General features: G+C 37.0%; 2 protein-coding genes across 8 annotated transcripts in view; one reads left to right on the forward strand and one right to left on the reverse strand.

Moving 5' to 3' along the window:
• Nucleotides 1-7: 7 nt before the first annotated feature.
• RSRC2 (arginine and serine rich coiled-coil 2) lies at nt 8-15,916 on the reverse strand. 4 transcript variants are annotated; one of them, XM_074887064.1, is made up of 10 exons: nt 15,788-15,916; nt 12,671-12,827; nt 12,024-12,067; nt 9,213-9,403; nt 8,084-8,227; nt 4,308-4,430; nt 4,128-4,207; nt 2,465-2,694; nt 1,156-1,245; nt 8-652 (listed from the first exon to the last, which is right to left on the reverse strand). In XM_074887064.1, the coding sequence occupies exons 1-10, from the start codon at nt 15,791-15,793 to the stop codon at nt 473-475; spliced, it is 1,245 nt and encodes a 414-aa protein (XP_074743165.1). In that variant the 5' UTR covers nt 15,794-15,916; the 3' UTR covers nt 8-472. The 4 variants fall into 4 exon arrangements, with proteins under 4 accessions (XP_074743165.1, XP_074743164.1, XP_074743167.1 ...); XM_074887063.1 differs by having other exon boundaries at nt 2,465-2,697; XM_074887066.1 differs by lacking the exon at nt 15,788-15,916 and adding an exon at nt 11,046-11,123 and having other exon boundaries at nt 2,465-2,697; nt 9,213-9,425.
• KNTC1 (kinetochore associated 1) overlaps nt 15,907-27,018 on the forward strand; it is a 43,833-nt gene continuing 32,721 nt past the window's right edge. For 2 of the 4 annotated variants that reach the window (XM_074887059.1, XM_074887060.1), the window contains exons 1-21: nt 15,907-16,150; nt 16,487-16,624; nt 16,734-16,854; nt 17,261-17,376; nt 17,702-17,774; nt 18,402-18,479; nt 18,995-19,029; nt 19,263-19,373; nt 20,275-20,368; nt 20,725-20,777; nt 21,045-21,157; nt 21,854-21,908; nt 22,574-22,672; nt 23,764-23,807; nt 23,921-23,986; nt 24,084-24,159; nt 24,798-24,923; nt 25,013-25,102; nt 25,652-25,717; nt 26,211-26,272; nt 26,694-26,805. In XM_074887059.1, the coding sequence (XP_074743160.1) occupies nt 16,493-16,624; nt 16,734-16,854; nt 17,261-17,376; nt 17,702-17,774; nt 18,402-18,479; nt 18,995-19,029; nt 19,263-19,373; nt 20,275-20,368; nt 20,725-20,777; nt 21,045-21,157; nt 21,854-21,908; nt 22,574-22,672; nt 23,764-23,807; nt 23,921-23,986; nt 24,084-24,159; nt 24,798-24,923; nt 25,013-25,102; nt 25,652-25,717; nt 26,211-26,272; nt 26,694-26,805 (1,722 nt within the window). In that variant the 5' untranslated portion in view covers nt 15,907-16,150; nt 16,487-16,492. The remainder of the gene's footprint in view (nt 16,151-16,486; nt 16,625-16,733; nt 16,855-17,260; nt 17,377-17,701; nt 17,775-18,401; nt 18,480-18,994; nt 19,030-19,262; nt 19,374-20,274; nt 20,369-20,724; nt 20,778-21,044; nt 21,158-21,853; nt 21,909-22,573; nt 22,673-23,763; nt 23,808-23,920; nt 23,987-24,083; nt 24,160-24,797; nt 24,924-25,012; nt 25,103-25,651; nt 25,718-26,210; nt 26,273-26,693; nt 26,806-27,018) is intronic. The other 2 variants (XM_074887062.1, XM_074887061.1) reach the window with 1 other exon arrangement.

Genomic DNA, 27,018 nt, shown 5'->3' on the forward strand with positions numbered 1-27,018 from the left:
TAAGACCTTAGAGAAAAAAATGTCTTTATTATTAACCAGGTTTTTTGCACTGGATTATGTGCCTATTGGCCCAGACTGCTAAATAACATCTACACAATGTTTCTTTCATGTTTCAAGAATTGGAAATAACTGTACAAGGTTAAAGTACAAAAGTACACAAGACAGTGGACACGAAATATCCATGTATGAGTTTATCCCATCTGCTGCTTGGTTTGAAAAGTAGAACTTTAACTAAAAAATACTGTCCTTCTATAGTTCTGTCAAGTTTAATGGAAGTGGGTATAACCTGATTACAACACTAACACCAGTATCACTGATCTGATATTTACAAAAAAATTGTATTTTTCAATAAATTAAAGTCAATGCAACACCCATGCAAGCTAGAATGCTAGCTTTTTGGTGAACAAGGACCCAACATTTGAACAAGAACCTTCCATAGTCCCAAACTTTAAAACTGCTTTTTTTTTTTTTTTCAAACAGCATCCATTCCTCGCATTGAAGATGTAAACCCCAATCCCATTCCTCTTTGCGTATGAGTCTGTGATCTTGCCATTTCATACTGTGCATCTAGATTTCTGAAAACCTCCTCCTGTTGTTTCAGCGTTTTGTAACTCTCTTCATCAACAGAGCTACAGCCAGCTTCATCCTCACTCTAGAAATCAGACAGAAGAAAACAAACATTAGTTGTGTAGGAAGTGGTGTTTACATATACTACAGGTGCCCTAAACATAACAATTTTGCTCTGTTGTTTTCAAAAGCTAGTAAGAATTCAAGCATTTGGTTTTATGGCTGGAGCATAGCTCTCACTGTCAAGAAACACATAAAGGCCTTCATCAAGTTCCTTCTAACTCATTCAAATAAATGTCTCTATCTATACAAAGTAATACTGTTTATCACATTATGAATATTGGTTACCACTGTTACAGATCAAAACAGTTGCCTTGTTAGCCAGAAACATAATGAATTTCTAGAATTTGAACTGAATTCAGAATTAGATGTGGCTTGTGAACTTTCATGAGAAATACTTAAGTTCTTAACTACATCAGGTAGTATCAGGTTAACATCTTTACTGGTTACGGTACACTTCAAAATAAAGAAATCACTACTATCCTACAATTAATAATAAACTTAAATTATACATTCAGAACTCTTTACCTTAATGCCCATAAGTTTTCTGAATTTGACATTCTGGTCCTTGTTTCCAAAATTTAGCTTTTCCCATATTTCTGCAGACTGTGATTTGTCCTGTACAAGTCAAAAACCACAAAAATGTATCACCTTTTTATGTAAGTTTCCATTAATATCACCATACAGTAGCAGGCAAAAAAGCAGCATTAAAAATGAGCCCATTGGGTAGCGCTAGCACAGCTGAAGTAAAAGGTTTCCAAGTCATATCTTTGTGACATTGCTGCAGCAGGCTCACAGAAACTCTGCGAGGGAAATCTGCTTAACCACAGGTTTGGTTTCAAAATGGAGGTATGTTCTTCACTTGGGTAGAGCGTACTCATTTCCATAAACCTTGTCAGAACGCACGCTTAAAGTGAATTACGGAAAAATGAATTTGCTTATTACAATTGATCAGTATACAGCACAATTCAGGAAGAAATGCTTAGACAGCATTCAGGTTTCTTCTTCCCTCCCTTTTGCCTCCCATCCATGCCACATGAACCAGTTTCAGTTTTCCACATTTTACGAAACAGCCTGCGAAAAGCTAAGTGAGCTTGTCACATGCAGTCACATAATGATAATTAATGTAACACGTGCACTTCTATACTAGCATAGTGTGTCGAAAGACAAAATCACAAATATTAAAGCGCCAATTTTCCGTACTATCAGCAGGCAAAACCTGTACTCAAATCCAGTGACCTTCTGAAAAAGCAACCACAACAGGAGCTTTTCTATTTGGTGATCTGTACTTCACTAATTGCAAGAGCATTTATTTGACACAGCATAAAAGTCTGAAGGCTTATTTGTATTTATAACTTTTGTTAGTGTTAGTAATGAACTGAAAAGTTACTAGCAAGGTTTGCAGCCTCATTTTTGAAGTCTGGAATTGGACAGGATGCAACAATCACATGAAAAATCTCTATAGTCACAGAAAGGAGTGGTTGATTACGTTTCTATACCTTAGCCATCACTTTTCAGTAAAAACAAGTGCATCTGTATTTGAATTTAGTTGCAAGTTGTAGGGAAAATGACAAAAGTAACATTAAGATCCAATTATATCTCAAGTTTTATGACATTAGGGGTTTTCCTGAGGCTTGTGTCACATTCATTTGTCACTGAAGGTCTAGTTATCTTACTCCTTTCACTACTCAAGTTTTACCTTGGGCTGCTGTTAATAGGGAAAGTTGGTAACAGGTCTGAAAGTAGTTTTGCTGGAAATAACACTAATAAGCAATCCTAAACTGAGCACAAGGTGTTTCCAAACAAGTTTTATGAAAGTAAGAAAGGACAACATTACCCCTTCCTTTTTGCCTTGCCAAAGCATCTTCCGCTTTTTCTCTTGCTCAGCAAATTTCATTGGATTCACTGCTGCTGGGTTATAATAGCTAGGCACAGCTATTCCAGTCTCTGCTAGTGCTTTTGCTTGTAGTGCTGCCATCTGAGCTGCCATTGCTATTTGAGGAGTTACTTGTGTTCCCGATGCCAGAAGAGCAGCAACATTAATAACGGAACCTCCAGTGGCTGCAGCTGCTGAAGAAGAAAGGTGACATGCTATCAGACAGTAGGTTCAGACTTTTTGGAAAACAAAGCAAACCTTCCAAAACCCCAAACAAACACTTCCCCTCATCAGAAGTAAGTTGAAAATGTCCAGATAACAAATGCATGATAAAATACATGTTATTTGTAAGTTAAGAAACAAGTCTGCAATAGTTTCGGTAAACCAGAACTAAAAGTGAAACTAATGTACCTCGTGCTTCTAAATACCCCTGAGAGCTGGTAACAGCTTTCAAACTCTTCCTTAATGATGCATAAAAGAAGAGTCCAACGACCATCATGAAATCATTTACCAGCTTAACATACAGTTGATAAGTAGTAAGAAATCCTGATCATTTTTGTTGGAGTTTCATGTTTGGGTTGGTTTTTTTTTTTTTTTTTTTTGGGGGGGGGGGGGGGGGGGGGGGGGGGGGGGCAGGGCACGGCAGCAGGGTCCAAACATTTCTTTGTTCTAGTTGTGGTTCTTATATATGGACCAAGTTAACAATTATTCAGAAAGACAACCTGCACATAGAATCACAGACTGGTTTGGGTTGGAAGGGACCTTAAAGATCATCTAGTTCCACCCCCCTGTCCCAGACAGGGACACCTTCCACTAGCCCAGGTTGCCCAAAGCCCCGTCCAACCTGGCCTTGAACCCTTCCAGGGAGGGGGCAGCCACAGCTTCTCTGGGCAACCTGTGCCAGGGCCTCACCACCCTCACAGGGAAGAATTTCTTCCTTAGATCTAATCCAAATCTCCCTTCTTCCAGTTTAAAACCATTTCCCCTCGTCCTATTCCTACACCCCCTGATCAAGAGTCCCTCCCCCCTTTCCTGTAGCCCCTTTCAGTCCTGGGAGGCTGCTCTAAGGTCTCCCCGGAGCCTTCTCTTCTCCAGCTGAACCCCCCAACTCTCTCAGCCTGTCCTCACAGGGGGGTGCTCCAGCCCCCCAAGCATCTTCGTGGCCTCCTCTGGCCCTGCTCAAGCAGGTCTGTGGCCTTCTGATGTTGGTGCCCCCAGAGCTGGACACAGCACTGCAGGGGGGTCTCACAAGATGGACTAGAGGGGGAGAATTCCCTCCCTCGACCTGCTGGCCACACTGCTCTCAATACAGCCCAGCACACGGGTGGCTTTCTGGGCTGCAAGCACATATTGCTGGCTCATAGTCAGTTTTCCATCCACTAATAACACAAGTCCTTCTCAGCAGGACTGCTTCCAATCCACTCTTCACCCAGCCCGTGTCTGTGCTTGGGATTGCCCCAACCCACATGCAGGACTCTGCACTTGGTCTTGTTGAACTCCATGGGTTTTTCACAAGCCCACCTCTCCAGCCTGTTGGACAGGACCATAACGCTCAGCACATAAGCCTACCCTATCCTTCCAGTCACACTACTGTTTAGTAATTAATATAATACACATGCACTACCTGCAGCCATTTCCTGTTGCTTCTGTTTTTCAACCATTTCTTTCTCTCTTTGTTCTTGCAGTTTCTTTGCTCTTTCCAGTCTAGAAATAAGTACATGAGAAAAAAAAAATATTTAGACATGCAAAACCAAGAGCAGCAGCTTATTTATGTCACATTATTAAAATCATAACAGTTTCTGACCTTCTGGCTAACGCTTCCTGTGCATCCATAGCTGTATTTCGTCCCCGAAAAGGTGGCGGACTCGGACTCCGGCTATGACTCCTGCTGAACCTTCGGGGCTTTTCAATTCTTTTCTTTCGCTCTCTGTAACCAAATTTAACAGAGTTGCTAGAACAATGAAGGTACTCATATACCTTAACATTTCATAAAGTATTTGATCACAGCTCTGAAGAATTGCTTAATGATTAATTTGGAGAGCTCTCCAGAACAGCTTTCATACAGATTACACTACAACAGTGTAAAAGTCACACTTGCCTTGTCACAAGACAGAGCGAAAACTGAAGATTCCCAACTGTAATATGTAACAGAATGTGTAATTCTGAATATTCATTTACCCTCTTATACTTAGTGTTTAGAACAAACAGATCTGCTCTAGAGATTTTCATTCTAAAACCTGGTAAGAGAAAGTCAATTGCAAGAAAACTGTAAAATGGATCAAATTACAAGAATGCTTAAAACCATAAGGGACTTCACAGCACTGTAATTATGTTAAAAATTAGCATTTTGAAGATGCCCAATTAAAAAACTGAAATAGTACTGGGGGAAGTTATGATTCCTCTCCCCTCTGCAGACTTCAGTGAGCGTGCTTTGGACAAGCGTTTGAGGGAGGCTATCAAGCTAAATGGTTTAAACACACGTGATATGTCTCAGGTCTGCTCTTGAGGATGACAGCACTGTGCAGAGAACTACGAAGCATGCATTATCTGGTGCCTGACAATCTGAAAAGAACCCAGTTAACACGTATTTTTAAGTAAAATACCAAAACATTCAGTTCAATTCTCCTATAGTAACCTTCTCCCCACCTCCTCCCAAGTAGAAGTTGCTTTTATGACATATACATCTAGTCCCATCTAAGCAACAGCCACTCAAAATACACATATAAAGTACTATTAGCAGTAATTCTCTTTGCTAGGATCGTTAATATCTACATACAAGAGATAAGGGTTTATCCCTGTTTAAGCCTCTGACACTGACTTTTAAAGAAGTCACAGATACTGGAAGTGTCCAACAAAGCTTAAATTACAGGAGATATCACTCACATTTTTCCCAGATTTGCCATAAACAGTAAGTTGAGATGCACAAAGATGTTTCTGCAATTTTATACTTAAACGTTATTATCAACCATTTGAGATAATAGCTAACATGACAACAGTCACTTTAAATGGCATATACTCTGTTTCTTCTGTTTGCAACTTGGGCAGCATGTACAAACATGAAACGTAGACTGAAGTTACAAAAAGAGATCCGTGTTTACATGACAAATCTGGTAGAATACAAAGGAGGCGAGACTTATCTTTTCATAGAAGATGACAAGATGCAGATTCAGGCACTGGGAAGTGACAGATCTGCATTCCTGAGATAAGATGTAATGCATGTTTCAAAGATACCTTCATTTTTCCCGTGCTGACTATTGTAGTTTGGTCTTGTCTTTGGTCTGATGCTTTACTGCACTGGTAAACATCAAGGAAATAAATATTTGAGCTTTTGTATTTAACTATTTCCATTGAAACAAGCAGATGGTGTCACGTTTTCCACCTAGCATTTAATCAGTGCAATGCCACAGAAGAACTGCCAGAAGGGTCTAGACACTCACAGAACAAAAAGATTAGTTTAAATGCTAGTGAGGACAGATCACCTGAAAACTTGAGCTTGAGATTATGCAAAGAACCATCAAGAGAAGGTCAAGCTCTACTGTTTACAAATGCTTCTGTCATAGCCCGTTAACTGTAACACAACAAATATTGCATTTCGTGACTGAGGGAATTAATTTCACAGTTGAGTTTTAAGTTTTCACATCCTATTTGTCTGGCTTGTGAAGAGTTTTCCTTGAGGCTTACCCCATAATTTTCTTTCCAAAGCCTTTATCTGAGCCCAGGACTTGATGGAAGTGTTCTAGCTACTGTCAAAAAACTTATACCTCACTTATTTTCCTTCTCCACGATTTGTGAGACAAAAACAGTACTTAAAATAAATGGATTCTTGCAGTATGTCCAGCTGAAGAAATTCTTAAGCTCCCTTCCTTTTTCCGCCCACATTTTCTGTTCTGTTTTAGGTAATTTGAATTCCACTGCAGAAGCAAAAAACTCTTCTGGAATGTGAAGTTTTCATGGAGCCATTAAACACAAAACGTTCAAAGCGACATAAAAACAGTAAGTGCACATCATCTGTCACTGGAAATAATGTGGAACTGAAGCCTTACACATCATGATGAAGGTGGCTTAAATACCATTAATGTAACATGTACGCCCAACTGAAAACCCAGCTCTACTCACCCCAGCTGAAAGTTTGGTAGAAACTGCGTGCCAAAATAAAGTATAACACAAACCATGTAATTCAACTAGATCTTCAGAAAGAAGTCTTCTTAACAGTTTCATGGGTGGTGGTGTAGCATTACACGAGTGTGCTATATTCTTAAGTCTCCAATGATCCATCGTAATGTTGAGAAGTCATAACCAACTTCTACACCCTTTAAATACGCAATTTAAAATACTCTAGTGAAAATACTACTAAAATCAACTGCAACACTGGCAACACTTTCTTGGGAGCTCTGACAGGACACCAATTTGCATTCAAACTACTTGTTTTACTTTAAAGAAGTAGGAGGTGAAAAAAAACACAACTGTAGTAGTCATTAAGTTGTATTTCAGCTTACTCATTCAGAAAATCCTACAGGGTGTTAAGGATGCAAAGGTGACACACAAATAGACTCAGAACTTTACACGAAAATACTGAATGATTCATCAGTATTGGAAAACATTAACTTCTATACAGTGATGAAAACCTCAACTCTAGCATATCCCAGGCAAGACACGGATCTCAACTCTTATCAGACAGACCTGGAATAAGCCAGTATGTGTCTAGCTAGAGTGTTTCAGTCTGTGCTTCTAGAATTTAAGTTAAAGGAAGAAATGGAAGCACCCAAGATAGGGAGAAAAACTAACACAATAAATATTCTGATGCTGAACTTGACAAAAGGGGGTTGGTAATCACTAACACAGAATAGTACTTTCAGATCAGAAATAGTTCATCTGACTCAAACTTCACCTTAACACTACACTAACTGTGCCAGTTCACAGACAAGACAAATTTTTACATGAACTTTGCGGAGCTGATCAGGATTAGCTTCTGATCAGAGCATCTGCCCTGACACCCAGCAATTCCCAGTTAAACTTCCTTTTTACGATATATACACACACCAACAAAAGAGATAAATACAATAGTATTTTTAAAGTAGTGCTTTGTCAACCACACTACTCTTGTATCAAACACACAGAAGAGTTGTATCTTATTCTTCAGTTTTTCCCACTTAAATATCCTATTTAAAAGAGTAAATTCAGTTATAGTATAAGAAACCAAAAGGAGTTTGAACCGTGGTAATCATTACTACTCAGAATATTAAGTTATTTACTTTCCTTCAATAGTCAAAACTTCTAAAATGGTGGTTTTATAGAATAGTCGTAAAATACCTAGTTAAAAACTTCTAATTGCCAACACAAAATCATACTGTGAAAAGCTGAGAATCTGAGACACTTGTCTAGGACAAATATTTCTGTAAGTGTATGCAAACTATCCAGTCCTTTACGCATTGTATCAATACAGCCAGGAAAAAGCCAAACACATTTAGATACACTGAACACACATTAACTGACAAACCCATCGTTCTTCTATACATCAGCCCGCCACAGAACATTCCAATCAAACACCACCACTAAGCATATACGGAAGTCAACACTCACCTGCTTCTACTCCTAGTTCTGCTTTTACTTCTACTTCTATGTCTGTGTCTAGATCTTGATCTAGAACGAGATCTTATACGTCGTTTTCTCTCTCTGCTGCGAGATCGGGATTTTTTCCTATCACGACTTCTACTACGATGACGTCTGAAACACATGTCCCAAATTCTTACATATATTCTCATGTTTAAATTCAGCTTTTACTTAAGGACTTACACACAGGTTTGTCACCACAGGGCAAAACGCATCAGGCGGAGTGGGGAGACTGCAAACTACACACAGAAGAGTTCATGCCTGGAACAGTTTTAAGTTGTAAGACCAGGATATGAAATGGGAAAGGAACCAACCACTACCAGCCACAGACACGCAGAGTTTACGTAAAGAATCACACTCATCAATAGAGCTATTTTTAGTTATTCATTAAAGTGTTCATCTCAAAACAAATACACGGCCAAACTAATCTGATGCAGGAGTCTTAAATTTAAGGCAACAACACTCTTCTCCTCCCCATGGTCTTCCAAGACCTTAGGGAAGAGTTGCCCGAATTTCAGCTTGTGAGTCACACGCAGTCCCTCAGCGTATCATTACCTGAAGCTTGTTATTTGCTATCATGTTTGCTACAGATCCCTCAGCTATGAGCAGAGCTGGCTGATAAGTTCTGCCGGCAGCAACCTGTTTGTTCCAAGCAATTCTCCTACCATGAGAGCGTGCTGGGAGGCCTACCGCGCAAGGAGGCTTAGATAGCATTGTCTCTGGGTAAGCTCTTGATTTAGGAGGTAAAAAGCCATGACACTGCTAAGGTGTATTTTCTTCCCTGTCACTGACAACAGGGAACATTTAAATAGACTCTGTTTATAAGTTTTCTATGCTGTGTATACTAATTATAAACACAAGACAGATCACCTATATAAAGCCTTAGAGATATTTTGAGCTTTTACTCAGAACCAATCTGAAAAAACTCAAGTAGCAGCAAATGCACTACCCAATGAAAACTGAAACATGCAATATAAATTGATGCCTTAGAGTTAAATTAGGTCAATAATATAATTTAACTGTACTTCAGAAGTCTACACAAATTCCAAACACTGCTTTTGCAAATGCACTTAAAGAATAATCATGTAAAACAACTTACCTTTCACGAGACCTGGATCTTGAATGACTCCTCCCTCTTGATGATTTTCTCTCTTTGCGTTTATGTCTATCCTCACCATTTTCAGATGAATTTAGGCTATCTCTTCCCTTGTCAGAAGAATGTTCTTTGTCATTGTGGTCTTCAGATTTGTGCTTCTTGGAGGACTTCTCTTTGGATTCATGTCTTCTTGCCTGTTTTAAGAAGAAGTTGGTTCTTTCAGGAAAATAGTGCAACAAAGAGAGTTAGTATGGGTATCAGAAGATAAAAAATGATAAGTTGTGATGCAACATTAGTAACCTTAGGAGTGTGACTCAATCATGAGTGATGGCTATTTTACCTAATGCCACCAACTACCCAAAGCTGCAAATGCACGCTAGAATTTTTCCCCCCTTTTCCCTCCTCCCCACTGTCTAAAGGATTTTTAAACCATCCATCAAGGTATCTTTACAGTGTTTCCATATAAGAGTTCACAGCATTGTAACAAAAACAACTGTCATTCTCAGTTACTGTGTCCATTCCAAACACAAAATAAGTACCTATCTTTTAAGTACCTGACAATTTATGAATATGCATATATATACACACATACATTTGTAGTGAATATTTAATATTTGCCTAAGCCTACCATGTAGAAAGTTACTAAAAACCACACATAGTTGCCGACATAGACTATTTTGCTTTTAGAACTAGAACAATTTTTATATCCATCATTAGATAATTAATTTTTAGAGCAAAACTCTCTTCAGTCAGTAACTTCAAACAGTTTTTAAAAAGCAAACTAATAAGTTACATGGTTGACATCCCATTTTTAGTATTTAAAACTAACATGCATCACTCTGAGACCTCCCACAGTAGTTTTAAATTAAAGATATGCTGCTCCACTATACCGCAATTTCTTCCTGCAGTGTCTCTTAAAAAAAGATTCCTTTTTATAGCCACAATGCCAAAAATACTTAGCAAGGTCAGGCCTGATTTTTGCCAATGTTTTCCTTGGAGACTAAGTCATGACATCAACACCTTTTCTTAATATATCCAGTTTATTTTAAAATCTCTCTAGCACAAAAGCATAGCCCACTTAAGTCTTATGTTTAAATAATGTTTTGTTTCAAGTCACAATTTAAGCATGATACATTAATTTTAGACTAAAACCCAAATCTTCAGAGTTTTTTTGCTTATCTATAAATCGGTTAACTACTCATGAAACCTTTCCTATAATCTTAACTCTCTCTCAAAAGAAACAAGTCTGGAGAAGATGCTATAATTAGCTTATAACTATTTATCCAAGCCTTTCTAACTCCTTATTAATATATATCCATTCCTAAATACATTTGATTATAGTTCTTCAAGTATACAATGATGTTATTTTTCCTGCTTTTACAGTGTTTAACTCCTTGCATAATCAGTTGTTACATAAAAACACATCTGAAGTTTGAAATGTTACCTGTACATTAATTTTAAGTATGTACTTAAGTAGATGTTCTGATACACATATTAAAAAGAATTACTGATATTCAGTATTTAGCCTACAAAGAGCTTAATCTTGCAAGTGAATGGAAACAGTAAATCTACTGTGGGACATCATTCCTCATCTGTTCACTGTGAAACTTAAGAGATTGCTAAATAAATCGTGTAAGATTAGATCCAACAGCATGGCAAAACACTGGACATAATTTTAACCAAGGACATTTTTAAAAAACATTAAAATGTGTTTGTGTTTGGTTTTTTTTAAATCACATCTTCCAGGCACACACTTAGTAATAAACCACCATTATATCCCATAACGGATTTAAGATATTTTTAAGGGAAATATGAGTTTGAATGACTAATAGTTACCTTATCATGAAGTAGGCTTATAATTTTGCTATCTGAGTCTGCAGCGTCTTCAGTTCAGTCTCTTCGCGCATTAGCACGCTGAGTATGATTTATTATAGAAATGTTATCATGTGAGCTAAACAATATATTCAATTTCACAAAAACTCTCCTAGATTATTTTTCCTTTTTTTTTTTCCTCCTTTTTTAAACAGAGCTTCCATTGGAATGGGGGAAGAAGTTCCTGACCCAGGTTAAAAGTTAAGAAGTCCCTCATCTGACCCAGCCTGCTATTGCCCCACATGGCTTAAGCTTCTTTGTGACTATTTCGATGCTCCTCGTTTGCTTGTTTCATCTCTCCTCTGGTGTGTAAGCCAGTTATTTTCAAGGTATTATTGACGCTGTCTCTTTTCACTCCCCTATATACATACACATACTTATTTAAAAAAAAAAAAAAAAAGAGACAGCTCTCTGAAATTTTTGCTGCTACTGTCATGTTTCCAGCTGACTCAGCTTGTTTGCCAAGCTATGACAGTCTTTACAATTAAAGGATGCAATAAACAGAGCTCAGTCAGGTGGGGAATTATTTTTAATATACTTAAGTAGATGGGTATGTATCACTGAAAGTCCTGAACATTGGCCAGGAATAAAGCCACCCAAGGCTTTTGGTTAATGGAAGCTCTGTGAAAGTCATCAAGAACACCATTCTACTTCTCCACATGAATTCTTTCTTTTGGCTGTTTCCACAAAAAAAAAAAAAAAAGAAATTAATTTACTAGGATCTGAAAGCATTTTTCTATAAAACTATTACCTTGTCAACATGATGGCTGCAATCATGCTTCACTATGAAAGGATCTCCATATCCATTTTTAAGCTTAAAGTTTCCAATTTCTGGTACTTACCATAAAGTCATTTATATAGGTTTACACATATGTGCATTACTACAAGATACTTTTAAAGATGTATTGTACAATTACCTAAACGCTACAAAGTGTTAATTACCTCTTTGCTTCTGCTCCGGCTTCTGTGTTTTCTTCCTTCGGTATCTAAAGAAGAAGAATTTACTGTCATTTACCAAGTTAAAGAGGAGATCCGCTGGCTATCATCTTTCTAGTTCCTTTCAGTTATTCCACTCCCCAAAGTCAAGAATAGATTTAGAAAACAAATAGCACTAATCAAATAGCTACTGCAGAAAGCAAACTCTAGCTGTTATCCCCAGTTCTTTTTTGCATTTATTTAAGCTCTGACAGTGAAAAACTAGCCCATGTCATACTCCAGTCGTTACACCAGGTTACCTTATTTTTGTTACAACCATGCAAGGGTATTATCCCAGTTTAAGCATATCTAATTAAAATGAAGACAAAGTAGTATGGCTTTCTGTTGGGTGTTGTGTGTATTTGTGTCCTGCCCCTTATCCTGAACACTGATAAGACCTTTTTCCTCAGCACTTCTACCATTAAAATTGAGAAGTTTCAATATAGTGTATTTAAGATACAAACCCAAAATTAGTAGCTTAATTTTTTCCCAATTCTAACAAATTACTAGAGCTAAATCTGTATATTTTTTCCACAAGAGCTTTAAACATATTTCAGTTCTACAAGCATACACCAAAACATTACTAAGCAACTCTGCTTATATGAAGACTATACCTGACTTCCGTCTTCTTTCCCTTGACCGTGAGCGTGATCTTGAATAATGATGCTTTGATGTTCTCGGAGAACTAGAGGCATCTGATTGTTCCTTTTTCTTCTCTCTTTCTGGAGATGACTTTTCTGGGGCTACTCCATCTCGTTCTGTATCACTACCCTACACGTGAAGACAGAATATTTAAAACCCCAAAACTTAGGACTGAAAACCAAGAAAAACTATTTACTTAGTACTTCCTCTGAAGACACACTTAAAATTATTTTCTGTAAAGACAATCTTGTGAGTAGCCATCCAATTATTAGTTAGGCAAAAGAACCGTATAACCGCATAGACTAATTTTTCAAGACTTGATTAACGAGAACTAATATATAAGTTTCAAGACTTGATTAACGAGAACTAATATATAAGATTTTGCTCTCCCACTACGTTAGACTGCATTTTACTTTTTCCATGCGCTTTTGAGAATATCAGTTAACCCTGATCCACAGCTTTCTCTAAATGGTGGTGGTGTTTGTAGGTCAACTACTTTTTAACATTTACATGACTAAGATTACTTAAGGTCAATGCTGTTCCAACAGATATAAGTCACCTCACAAGTTAGGGCATTACTGAGGTATAGCACAAAATCCCCACAGACAGAATGAGCTTGGAAGAGAAATTAAATGAGGTATATTGTATTAGTGTTAGACAGCTAACTTTTGAATAAGGAAAAACCTCAAACAGTATCTCTATGCAAAGATGTGTATTTGTATGAGAGTACATATAGGTCACATCCACCTGTCCCAACAATTCCTGTATCACATTTTCCTTAGGTGACAAAAACCAAGATGCTCCCTACATCCCTTCTAAACCTTGAACTAGGAGGACTAGAGCCAAAAAACTGATCTTGTGTAGAGCAGTCAAGACTGCTTTGTGATTCGATGTTGGCACAAGTAAACATGTACAACCGGTGTACAACGCAATGAAAGGAACCAAATGGAAAAAGTGCACACCGAAAAGGTGAATGTGCTTTCATTAACGCCTTTAGATTCACTGGTCTCTCTTGTTCTGATCACGTAAACGGCAGTCATAATCAAGCCTTCTGAACATCATGCGGCTGCAGAAGATTTCACTAAGAACGTAATTAAGCCCAGAAATGCTATTTATGATGATAATTTAGGGTAGCAGAGGACTCCAACTTGCATGGTTTTCTACCAGCTGCGGTTTTATTTGCAAACTGAACATGTGAAATCCTCTCAAATGGTGATTTATATTCATTACTGTGAAAATAAAGCAGCAGTTTTTCTTAAGCCACAACAGATATTACAGATTGTCATCAATATATTGGTATTAATGGTAGATTTTCTTTATAACATGCTACAGCTAAATCTTTCGATTTGCTTCAGCTACTACTGCTTAGCCTGCCCAATTCTTTATTAATTTGCAGCTGTACAAAGACACACCTATTGCAAAATCTCTGAGAGATAAAGTAGCTGTTCACTTCTCCATTCACAGGGTATACTGACATCTAGTTTGAAACACACCAGCATATGGACAAGAGCATCGACTGCATCTGCAGTGGAGCTTTAACTAAGTGACAACTTCTGAATACTACTGATACACCACCCACCATCCTAAAAACTTCACAACATTAGATGAAGAGTAGGAACTGACTCCCCTATTTGTGCTCTCAGCCATCACAATCCTCAGCATTCTATGCTATCATCTGCTTATCTGCACTTCCCTCCCTTCTACTCGCTCCCTCCCTCCTTCATCCAAGGTTTCCAAAAGACTCAGCTAGAAGTTCCAAAGCAATTTTGAGATTTGTATTAATTCACTTTTTGAAATTACTTTAGAAGGATAAAGAGAATACCTGCTAACAGCTTAAGTTAACTGGGTTTTTAAACATAGTGCCCAACTGAAATTGAACCCACTGCCACATTGCCCAAGGCTACCAGTCTCATTATTTACACACATTTCTGCTCATTAATGCCCTCATGCACTGCACCTTAGAGAAATCTCCCAGCTCTACAAAGACAGCAAAAGACTGATGACAGTCTTCAAAGAGACTAGTCTTACTTCTTGAAGTACATGTAGATTGGCCACAGACTGTTTCATTGAACAAGCCCCCCACCTACCACTTTAGAGGATCCTCAAAGATAATGCAAAGTCCTTTTACAGAAAATTTTATGTTAAGAATAACAGGTAAAGTTATATAAACCGAAAAAACATTTTAAAAAGTATTTATTTTCTCCAGAAGTTTATGGTTCTCTTGTTCTGTTTCACCACTGGTCAAACTTTTAAGACAAGAATTTAAAATACCAGATTAAACACCACAAAGTACTTCAAGGTAACTTGGAAGAGTTTTATCACTTCAGAGTCTTGTTTGTTTGGGTTTTCTTTTTTCTTTTCCACTTAAGACTTTTGAAAAAAATTAACCACATCGGGTTTGGTAACTACTCTTACTGATTCTTCAACTCAATCATGGGACAAACACCTTCATATGTTACCAGGCCGCACAGATTTTAAAATAAAATAAAGCTACATTCCTAGGCCGTGTATGAACATAAAGGACAGTGATAACTACAGCAGAGGCGTTTCCTATCGATATTAACCATAAAAACAGGAGGATGGAGGCAAGTAATTAATCACCAAGTACAAAAAAGATGCTGAAAATAGCAGGCCTATGACCAAACACAAAGAAAAATAGTAAGGCAGGGAAAGCTACATGAACGAAAACTGAGCATGGCCCAACCGCCAAATCGATCCCCTCCCAGCGAATCTGCGCCCCACAGTTCCTCTGAGAAACACCCACTCTTATAGCCGTAACACTTCTCTCCCCAGCCAAGAAATGGTAAGGCCTCAGTCACAAGGCCTCTTCGCTTCTCTCCAAGCCCAGAAAAACGAAACAGAAACTTCTGGAAACAAGGACAGAAGTAATGGGTGAAAGGCGGCCACCCCCTCCCGAGGCCCATCATGGCGCCGGCAAGCGAAGGAGCGGCGGGCGCCATTTTGTCTCTCCGCGCACACGGCTTCCCGACCCAGCCCTCCCCATCTCACACGCTCTTCCCTCCCGCCCCGTAGCAGCCCCCTTCCCAACTCGTCTCCCTACAAAAATCCCGGCAGCAAACACCACTCACCGCCATAACCGAGCGCCCGGAACGTCGCTCCCCCTCAACAACGCCTCACAAGTGGCTCAACCTCCCTCAGCAGCCGCGGCCGTAGCGCTCACGAACCGAGGCGACACGCCCCGCCCTCCCTCTCCCTCCAGGCGCCCGGATGTAACCACGGGGCGGGGGAAGGCGGCAGGGAGCGAGGGAGCCGCGGTGCACTCTGGGGGCGGAGAAGGATTAGACGGTGTCTTAGCAACGGTGCCGTTCGCGGTTGGAGGAGGTTTGGCCCACACCGCGACCCGTAGCAGCAGCCAGAACTCCCGCCAATTTGAAAGCCTGTCGCGGCGGAGGGAGCGCGGTGGTGGCTTGTCACCGGCCTCCGGGGCCGCGGTGAGGAGAGGATACGACAGGACGGCTTTGTGGGCGGGGGTATCCGCTACGTGGCGGGGAGAGCTTTCTGGCACTGATTTTAGTTCAGCCTCGGGCGCGAAACTTGTCCTTGCCAAGCTGCGTTCAGTCGGGCCTGCTGGGGACATCAGCTGGGAGCCACATTGCTCTTGCGACTTAACTTTTGCCTTTTCTAAACTCGCAGTTTGCCTTTAGGAGGGTTATTGTACTACCCTTCCTCCTAGGCGCAGAATCACAAGAGAATAATAAAATCAGTAATTCGTGTGTGGTCATATAACTTTTTTAAGTTTACAGCATGTTCCTTAAATGTTATTATAGGTAAACATGTGGAATGATATTGAACTTCTTGCAAATGATGACACAGGGAAGGAGCAGCTCCCTGTAGGTTTAGGACATGAATGTGGAACTGCGTTGTACCAAGTGGATACACTACTTCAAATCACATCTTCAGAAAAGGTAGACTTCATCAAAGCAGTATTGTTCTTTTTCTTAATAGTTACCAGAGCTTCTTTTGTCATATTTTCTAAACTGTTTTAGTTATATATAACAACCTTTTCCTTCTTAGGTCTCTGTTAATCCACAGTTGTACGCATGCAACTCAAGGGACGGCAGTATTATTGTTGTTGACAGATCAGTGGCACTTCTTGACAGTACTGGGCAGTCTCTTCAGATGCACATTCAGTTTGGTAAGTTCATTCCTCTGGAATTCCACTGGAAGTTAAAACTGACTTTTAAAATATATGTTAGGTTTGTATAGGAAAATGCAGCAAGTAACTTGCTCATCTAACTAGCCTGTAAAAGGAAGTATTACAATAAATACCTAAGTAATAAAAAGTGATTGCTGGTTCTGTATACAATTAACTGAGTAGTTCTGTACAATTTAATTAGAATGCTTGCTAACTTTTCACTGAAATGAGAATAATGGATACCAAACCCATTCCCTGTATGCCCTTTCCTGTACTTTGTTTAATCAAAATAAATAATTTCAAAGAAATCTGGGACACTATTGTCCAGTTCCTGTGTTTCAAATATGAATGTCTATTAATAAAAAATAAATCTTAATATTTGACATTTTGCCATGGAACTTTGCAGATACTAATGTGGATGTAGTTGGTATGTGTCAAGAAAAACAATTTCTTGTGGTCGGTGAGAGAAGTGGCAATTTTCATGTTATTCACATACCATCAAAACAAACCCTGCTAACTAAGGTACTGTAATTTTTCTATTCTAATTTTGCTGAAAAACTTGTTTTCAGATTTTTTTGAGTTGTTTTTTTCTTTCTTCCAAATATCAAAATATAAACATTCTTGAGTTTTGAACACATCTTCTAGTTTGAACAAACAGATTAAAGGGACACTTGTTCCTCTAAGTAACAAATAAGGAAAATATATTTAGGAATGGCATGTATAAACAAGAACCGTTCTTGATGAAAGAAAAAAGTTTAAAGTTTGAACTGATGATCAGTGCTTTTTTTAAATACATTTTTTTTGCATAAAATACAGAATAACAGTCTTTATGTTGATTCTATTTTAGAGTTTGGTTGAAAAATCTTCAGGGGAAAAGACTTACTTAAATCTCTTTATTGAAAAAGATAATGCAGATGCAGGTAAGAATTTGATTTTTTTTTTTCCCCCCTTGTCTCAATTTTTGTGATTTTGTTTCCCTTTATTATCTGTCAGGGAAAGAGTTTACAAAATAAATAATCAGATACAGCTTTAGTTTGTAATGTGCACATTAAATGCACTTTTAATGCTTTCCTGTAAAGATACTTAGTTCTCATTAGTTATTTTACAAATGTCATAGAAAACAACAAACGTTCAGAACCCAATACATCTTTCCTTTGAGACCGTGCTATGCATATGAAAATGCTCAAAAAGGGAAGATTTCTTCCCTCATTCTGTCAGACTTCAGATTTTAGTAGTTCCTGTTCTTCTATAAGCTCCCAGTCTTGTTCTGTCACAATATAATGTATTTAAATGTAGTTTTGTCATGACAACAGAATTTGCAGTCTGATGGATGCATACAAAAATCAAAATTTCAAACAAAACTCTAAGATGTGCAAACTTATTCTACTCTTTGTTGAAGGTGACAGAAGTTTTGTTTAAAAATAGTCTAATCTATTGGTCAGATTTTTTTATTGCCAGTTATTTCACTGTTGTATTTACAAGCAAGTAGTCTCTTTAGTTATACTTGAATACTTAAGTTTGAAATATTTGTATCGGAATTTTTTTAGGTGTTTATCATATGTTCGTTCTCACAAGCAATGGATTTTTCTGCATTGTATGTCTCCCACTTGCTAAAACGCAGGAAGGTAGGATGATTTACAAACCACTTGGGATTTCCATTTGAACAGGAAGAGCTGTATTAAAAAAGCTTTTCCATGCATCCTTCTAATGGGAATAAGATACTGAGCTGGGATTTTCTATGTAATCTTAGTCTGTTTTTAAAGGGAAACCGATCTACAACTAGTTCTGTAGTAAATTTTTTTTTCTTCCAATGCTTCCTTTAGCTTATGTTTGCCTAAGTCACTGCTTTAGAGAGAGTACTGAATATTATGAAAGCAGGATTTTAAGCCATAATCAGTCTTAGCTGAGCTGAAGAATATTGAGAATAATGTACATTTAATGCAGTATAAGTATAGTTATTAATTTTCTGTAACTCAATACTGTGATCAATAGACATAGACCCTGTCAAAGATCCTGGCAAAAATGTTTTTCAGCATAGTCAGGTTAGGATTAAACTACCCTATATGACGTTCAGTGGCTTTTTTAAAATTTTTAAAAAGTTTATTTAACACTGATTTTTTTTTTTTTTTTTTTAATGTAGCAATTGACAAGATGGATATGATTACGGCAAAGAAAGTAAGAAATACCTGCTAACTTGTAACATGTGTTGAGTGCAGAGTTTGTAACAAAACTTTGCTCTGTACATTTCATTGACTACTTATCAGTATATTATTACAACTCATAATTGTGATTATTACTTTCTCGGTACATGGTGAAGTCATCAGTTCAAGGTTTTATCCACTGACTGTATAAACAACTTTTTTTCTTCCCCTTTTGTTTGCTTTCCCTTCATCTTCCACCCTCACAAGTTACAAGGACAGATAAAGACAGCTTTCATTTCCACAGAAGAGTATCACAGCCTTGGCTGTCAGAATTTTGTGATCAGTAGCTCCATGAACAAAATCCATTTAATAATTGGGGTAAGTACTAAGAATCTGTAACAACTGTTATATGATCAGTGATGGTGGTTTTTGATCTACAACAAAATTTGTCTCTAGCTGGTTGAAAAAGAAGATAAACTTTTTGCGCTAAGACTTTTTGTCTTTCATTTCCTTCACTGTAAATTTAAAGGTTATCAGTTGTTCAAGTCTATCCAAGTCTATCCAAGTCTATCAAGTCTAGTTTTTCTTGTAAGGAAATAACTGTTATAACATAACATCTGTTATGATGGATGGGGGAAAATTATTTTCACTCTGGTCACATGACCTTAGTAAATCACTGTGGTTCCTAGCCTGTACAAGCTAGTCTAGTTTTAGTCTCGTACTTGATCTCAGAGACAAAGCCAGAGTTAGCAAGAGTCTTCCAATCAGGCTCACATTCAACAAAGACTTGCCAAAGTAACAATTAATGTCTCAAATGAACAAAGCCCTTAAGCATGAATTAAGTACAGGAACTAATAAAAAATTAAAATATAGCCATATTTTGAAATGTTGTTTTGGACTAGAAACAAGCTTTCTGAGTTCATTGACTGAAGCCTGTTGAATTCAATGCAATTTTTCTTAGTAGATTCAGTTTCATTCAGGTTTTATGTTCCATGAGAATGGAAAGTGGATGTTTTGAAATATGGCATGTTTTTAGAAGAGCCAAAAATATTTGGGGATGCTGACTGTAACAATTACTGTAGTAAAGGCCAGTCTTGAAAGGAGAAAGGAAAAAGGCTAAAATAAAAATAAATGTATTTTTCTGAACATCGACATTTACCAGGAATAAAGTTTAAGTTAGTTTTGCAGCTTTTGAAACTGAAGAACAATTGTGGAAGAACACCTGTCAATGGCCAAATTTCTAATGTATAACCCCACGTTACTCTGCCTTTACTAACAGGGTAAAGGTGATTATGTGCTCTCCAAATGGGAGGTAGACACTACCAACAACCTGGTGTCTGTTCGAAGCTTTGCTGATTCAAGTCTGATCAAAGGTAAAGAAGAGATTTTTTTTCTTTTTCTTTTTCTAGACAAGTGTAGAATTCATATTTAACTGCAGAAAATTCTAAGACATTTTCAGTTATTTCATTGTTTTTAGTAAATACACATATACAAATGGAACACTTCTTGTAAAGGTATAGCCAAAATGCACGCTTCAAAATTGTTGGGTTTAATTTGGATATATAAATCACAATTCTGTTTAAGCTAAACTTTTCACAATCCTAGGAAGGTCCACGAGGTTAAACATCTGTAGGTTTCCAATGCTTGGTTGTACATTTTAATGCATTTTTGCTTCAAATACATTTCCCAAGAAAAATAATAAATTTATGTGACTATGGATATTTTTTAGATGCAGCAAAACTTCAAGTTCTTGACAATCTGCTGTTTGTTTTAGATACAGAGGTATGTGTAATGATTTAGTTTAGTCTTCATTTTACAACATTCTTGAACCAGCTTATAAAATTCTTTTTTAAAGTAATACCTTTAAAATATGTTTCTGTAAAATAAACATGCATATATTTACAGAGGATCTTGATCTTACTGTGTTTTTTATTCTACTCCTAGTCATTATTTAAGCTATGGAATGTGTTCATATTCTGCTCAAAACAAGACAAAAATTTCTTATGTGAAGAAAATATGAAATCCATATCTGATTTTTTTTAAATCTAGAATATCTTAAGCATGTGGGATGTTTATTCTCTTACTCTAATTTGGGATTGGCCTTTAATACATATTGAAGACTTTCTTCTAAGTACAGAGTCAGATTCTTCTCCAGTTGTATGGTAAGTAAAACGTTATAGCACCTGTTCTGAAAAGAGAAAAGTTGTCTATTGTTACAGCAAATGTGCCACAAACACTTGATTTCCTGTGCTGGTGAATTTTTAGAAATCTTTGAAAACTTTCTGGTTAGTAGGACAGAATAGTTGGACTGTAGGTATCCTTAGGCCTGTGTTGTAGAAAAGAAAACCTTGGCGTTTTCTGCTTTTTCTTGGTTTATCTGGTGTTACTGCTAAGGAATCTTACATGTAACCTGTATCATTTAGGAAATGCTTGTCTAAAATAAGGTGTATAATATGGCTTACAAGTTTGATGTTATAGAAAAGCTAGTCTTTCTTTCAGATAAACAGTAAGATCTTCATTCTACAGATGGAGAAGCCAAAATCTGCAGATGTGTGTAATGGTTAAAATGCAAAAAAACTTAATGGCCATTAAGATTAGAAGACAAGACTCTTGGCTCTTTCCATTGCTCTGTGCTAGTTTAAAAAAATAATCAGAACCATTTGAAAAGCTTAAAAATGTCAGAAGTTAAATGTATGTCCTCTACATGCTAAAACACTGTTATTTTTGAGTGTGCTATAGGATTTTAGATTGTACCAGGTTTGAAAAACTAAATTTTCAAAAATTCAGAAGCAAGAATCTTTCACAGTTTTAACATAAGACTTATACAGTGTATTTTGCTTTTTTCTCTTGTTCTGTAGTCAAAGGCTTGCCAATGTTAAACTGATAGTCATGACAATACCGGATAACAAACAGGTATAATCTCTTTATCTGTGTTCTGTTCCTCAATTGTTATGCAGTCACTCACAGAAAAGGGGGGGGGGGGGGGGGGGAAGAAAAAGAGATGGATAAATATTTCAAGCAAACAGAATTCTCAGGAACTCAAAGTCAAAACAGAAATGTGACCATCTATATATTAGGATATAGTGAGTGAGGGACAATTTGATGTCTTATGGTGGTGACCAGGGCAAGCTGCCCCGCTCTTTGGGTTTTTTATGGATCGTTTGGGGTTGGTTTGTTTGTTTGTAATGGTAGGCAGATAGGAGAGAGCAGTGAAGTTTACTGTTGTCTTAAACACCTTCACAGATGTCTTTAGAGCAGTATCTGCTCCATGTACAGTTTCTACCTCTGTGTAGTCAGTGGAGTTAACTGAAATAGAACGCCAGGATAAACATTATACAATTTTTTAAATTAAACCTGTATAATTGTATATAATAGGCCTATATATAGAGGCAACATCTAAAACTTCATTAAACTTTCTCAAATTGTAGAGATCTGCTTTTTCATAAAAACTTATAAAAACAGTGTCTTCCATCTAACTCCATAAGACTCCAGAAATGATTCTGCAAACATCACTCTGTCACCAGTGTATGAGGAAAAAAAATTCTGACTTGTTTGTTTGTTTTCCTCTTTTTTTATAGATGAGAAGTCTAATGGTTTTTGCATTGCCCACTATGCAACCGCTCTATTCTTTGGAAGTATCTATTGTTTCTTCACTTGTTCAAAGTGGGATTGGCACAGTATGTTTACATTATTTTTTGTTGTTGTTCTTTGAAGAAATATAGTTGTCTTAATACATATAATTATTAAAGAGTTATTCTTGTTAGGTTAGAACTAACTTGTGCTAGAAACTGTGCAGGAGCCATACAAAGAAAGATTAAACGATGTCCCCAAAGGATGGAGAAAAAGATACAATATATAGCAAACTGAATAGTTTAATTCTAGGCCCAGGTCTATTACAATGTTTAATACTACTGCCAGTTGTTCTTGCTGCTGTTACAGCTAAAAGCTCTATGAAGTTTTAAGTTCTCTTAGCAGAGAAGAATGCTCTGGATTTATTTGGGATTTATTTAAGTTCAGATGAGAGAACTATTTCTTTTACTGTTTAAACTGCTTCCTTATGAAGACTTTTAACGAAAGAAGGTCAAAAAATGGCAAGAGCTTTATGAAATAGTAATGTTATAAAAACTGGTGAAGTGGAGTGGGTATGTGAGAGGATTCCAAGTCAGAAGTCTAAGCAGTAGCTCCTCATGGGAAATGTGAAAGTGAATGCAGTAAGCTCTGGATCTGCTATGCAACAAAGTGCAGAGCTGATGAAATGGCTTGCCTTGTATGAAGCACTTGGCAGAAAAGATCATACATGCAGCTACATAGTGGAGAAAATAATGGCTAATACATCCCTTTTCTTTGATCTGAGATGATAAAGTCAATGTGGGAAACACCAAGGCATATTGCCTGTGTGGAATGTAGCACAGAGATCAGATTCTAAGAGATGTGAAGATGAACACAGTGTGACCCACTTATGGCTTGGACAAAAGGAAAGTGTGTCATTTTGAGATGATGATTGACTCAGGTGGAGAGTGTACTGATGGTAATTCAGCTGCAATAGCAGACTGGTTTCAGGCTGTTTCAGTTAAGGCCCTCAGAAATTTTAGATGGTGGAAACTATCCAGGCAATAACATGATAAGCATTTTAAAAAAACAACAAACTTATCTGAGAGAAAAGCAGTGGTTTGTTTCTAGATTAAGAAACACATAATGCATTACTGTTGTGCTTTCTTATGACTGATTTCCCTTACCACCTAATGATTTCTGTTATTGCATGCTACAGGATACAATTTACTTCTTGGAAGGAATTCATGAAAAACATCAGATGTAAGATAACGTTTTGTTTCTTACTAGATCATTACTATATCAAAATGGCAAATTACTTCTACATACAGTTGTTTCACAGTTGATAAACTCACATAGTTCCCTTTTGTCCTCAGACCCTCTGAAGGCCCAGTTTCTATTGTTGTGATGAGGAGTTTAACTGAAGCCTTGCCAGAAAATAGGTACTAGTTTCCATGAAGCACTGTTTTATTACTCTATTTTTTTATCTGTGGTTTGTAACTTATATTGAATTAGTATTTACTTTACTTTCACTCCTAGACTAAGTCGCTTACTTCACAAACACAAATTCACTGAAGCAGAGAATTTTGCTATTCAGTTTGGACTAGATGTTGAGGTAAGTTGTCCGTTCTTGATAAAAGACATTTGGAGATTAATTAGTATAACTATGAGTAAGATTCTTGCCCTATAGTCCAACAGAAAGTACTGAAAATGTTACAAATGTAGTGGAATGTTACCTTATGAAACAACTCACTATGCTTGAAAGCTGATTCAATATTAGACAACTACATGGTGAGCTATTTTTTTATTTACAATAATTAACGAACCTTGCAATGGGGAGTGATGCAGAAGTACATCTTCTAGTCAGAATAAGCGCTGCTGGATCAGGAGAAAGCACATCTGTCCCTTTAGCAGGAAACAGTGTTGCTAAAAAAAAAATAAATAGAAATTTCACATGCATTTATTAACACATAGTCTGGCTTCATTAACTGATTTATTAAAATAATGCAATTTTAATGTTTCCTCTGCTTTTTGTTTTGTTTTTTTAAATTAAAAAAATGGCTTAGCTGGTGAGATCAAAAGATACCACAATTGTTAGGGACTAATTGGAAATCTATTTCTGTAATGAAATCAATGTACATCCACACACTTTGTCTCAAAAACATTGTGAATGGAAGTGTAGAGTTTTCAGTTGAAGACTGCTTAAAACTTAATTGCATCAAATAGAAAACTGGTATTTTTTTTTATAAACAGCTTGTATACAAAGTAAAAGCAAACACTATATTAGAGAAACTAGCTTCAGCTTCTGTTGGGAGTTATGATCATGAAGTCTGGCTGGATCTTGTGAATGAAACCAAAGAAAATTTGCAAAAAATTCAGGTATGTTTTTATTTCTACTCTCTCTAATAAATTGGTTAAAATTATGAAGGAGTTTGGAATTCATTTCAGTTGTTTCCTTTTGCAAACAGGATAGCCAGTTTGTTGTGGATTACTGCATAAACGCTCCATGGCCACTGTATGAAACCACTCAAGAAATGCTGAACTACGCTAAACTCAGAGTAAGGGGTTTTATCTGTTTAAATTGCTTATACTTGTCTATTCCTATTACATGGTTCTGTACAACTAGAGAGGGGGGACATCTTCAAACCAGTTACAGTCATTCAAAAAGTAAATGAATTATAAATTGTATGTCACCAGACATGAAAAAGAAGCAAGGCCTGTTCAACATTGTTCTTGTAATTGCTTAAGGGCAAAAAAGAGCTTATAGTTTTATTTTCACATCAGAAAGCAGGTTTTTGGTTTTGAGTAGTAGTCTTTTTAAATACCTTTTAAATATTAATTTTAGGACTAAAAGCTCCAAATATGTCAACTTTTTTGTTTTCATTATTTTAGTTTCCTGTCTTATCAAACAGAATCAGAGAGATACGTTATCTGTCTGATCTTGCATACATGCAGAAATCCAGTGAGACTCTGACATTATAAAATAAAAACTCCAGTTTACAGAGGTAGTAAGTTTTTGCTTGTGTCTTTATTAAATTCGTAGCAGTGTCTGGCATGTTCTACATATACTGAATTGTCAGCTAAACCATTTCATGTATTTGTTTCAGATCTTGAAGAAAGATGAGAGAGCCATTGCTCCATCATCTGATGGGGCTCCAGTATCCATAACTGAGGTGAGGACAGACTACTTGGTCCTGCAGTATCATATGATAAACAATTGCAATGTAGGCTGTTAAAAACTGTACTACTGTTGAACTTTTTAAAAGTCTAAACAAGATTATATTTTATAGTATGAAAGAGAACCACAGCAATGACAGGTTTCAGAAATAAGCGATTCTTTCAGTCAGAAAGATTAATTTTCAGATGCTCCAGAAATCCAAGGAAGAAGTGCTTTTCTTAAGTGTTTTAGGTATTTAATTTTCTTATTTAGTCTTGTTGTATACTGAACAGTCCTCATTCACCTTCAAGGAGAATCAGTGTAAAGTGTTTACACAATTGAAATTTTGGATTAATATTTTATTAAACAACCTACATATGTAATTAACTGAAGTTCTTGAAAAGTCTGTATTTTCCTCCTTTATTCCTTTCTGTGATAGTTATTCTAACCATGTAATACCATTGTTTGGTAAGCCAGATATTGACCTTAAATCTCTTGTCTGCATTCAGGTATTGAGAGCTCAGGCAAGGCTTACAACTTTTTATGGAGCTTTTGGACTAGACAAATTCAGGTTTGTTTCCGTTTGTTAATATTTAAAGTAAATTTAACTGTAAAGGTTAAGTATGTGCCATTGAAATTAAGATATTTTTTTAATTTTTTTTTTTTTAAATTTGAGTTCATTAAACTTTAGACCCTTCTCTTCCTGAAGTTTCCCACCTTCTACTGTGGAGAAGGGAGAATGCAGAGAGGTTGAGTCACCCTGTATGTTGAAAACATGTATTTGTTGCACATGTGCTATCTTGTATGGATTTGTTTGTTTGTTTGTTTAACGTGTATAGGAGGGGGTATGATTTTATGCACACACAATCTAACACTACTGTTGTCTCTTACATCACAGAGTACTGTCTAGAAAAGGTTTGAGGTTCTCCCCCCCAACTCCTTTAATATTGACATACAACAATAACTGTTTCTTTTCCTCTTCTCGCTTCTAGTGGTATTGCTTGGACAGAGTTCTTAAATAACAAAGACATTTTCAAGAACATCCTTCTTCAGCTAGAAGAAGGAAATTTATCTTGTGCACAGTACCTCTGGCTTAGGCATCAGGTGAGATGGCATAAACATCTCTTTGGTATGTATGGAGGATGTTAAGTCTCTTAAATTTTCCAGCCTTATTTAACAGAATCAGACTGATGTGGTTACATCTCCTCAAAGAAGGTCTATGGCAGAATCTCAGCTGTCATCATAATGATTACCTGTTCACCTAGCTCCTTAGAAGGCTGAACATCTTACTGATTTAGGAATAAGCTGGTATTTCTG

This window comes from Strix uralensis, chromosome 17 (genome assembly GCF_047716275.1).
Source record: "Strix uralensis isolate ZFMK-TIS-50842 chromosome 17, bStrUra1, whole genome shotgun sequence".
Lineage (NCBI taxonomy): Eukaryota > Metazoa > Chordata > Aves > Strigiformes > Strigidae > Strix > Strix uralensis.

Excerpts from the sequence above, each read along its gene's own strand:
- RSRC2 (XM_074887063.1), bottom strand. Across the intron at positions 8,228-9,212 it reads AGATCCAGGTCTCGTGAAAG|ACGTCATCGTAGTAGAAGTC; the intron begins GTAAGTTGTTTT and ends CATGTGTTTCAG. Across the intron at positions 4,431-8,083 it reads AGAACTAGGAGTAGAAGCAG|AGAGCGAAAGAAAAGAATTG; the intron begins GTGAGTGTTGAC and ends ATTTGGTTACAG.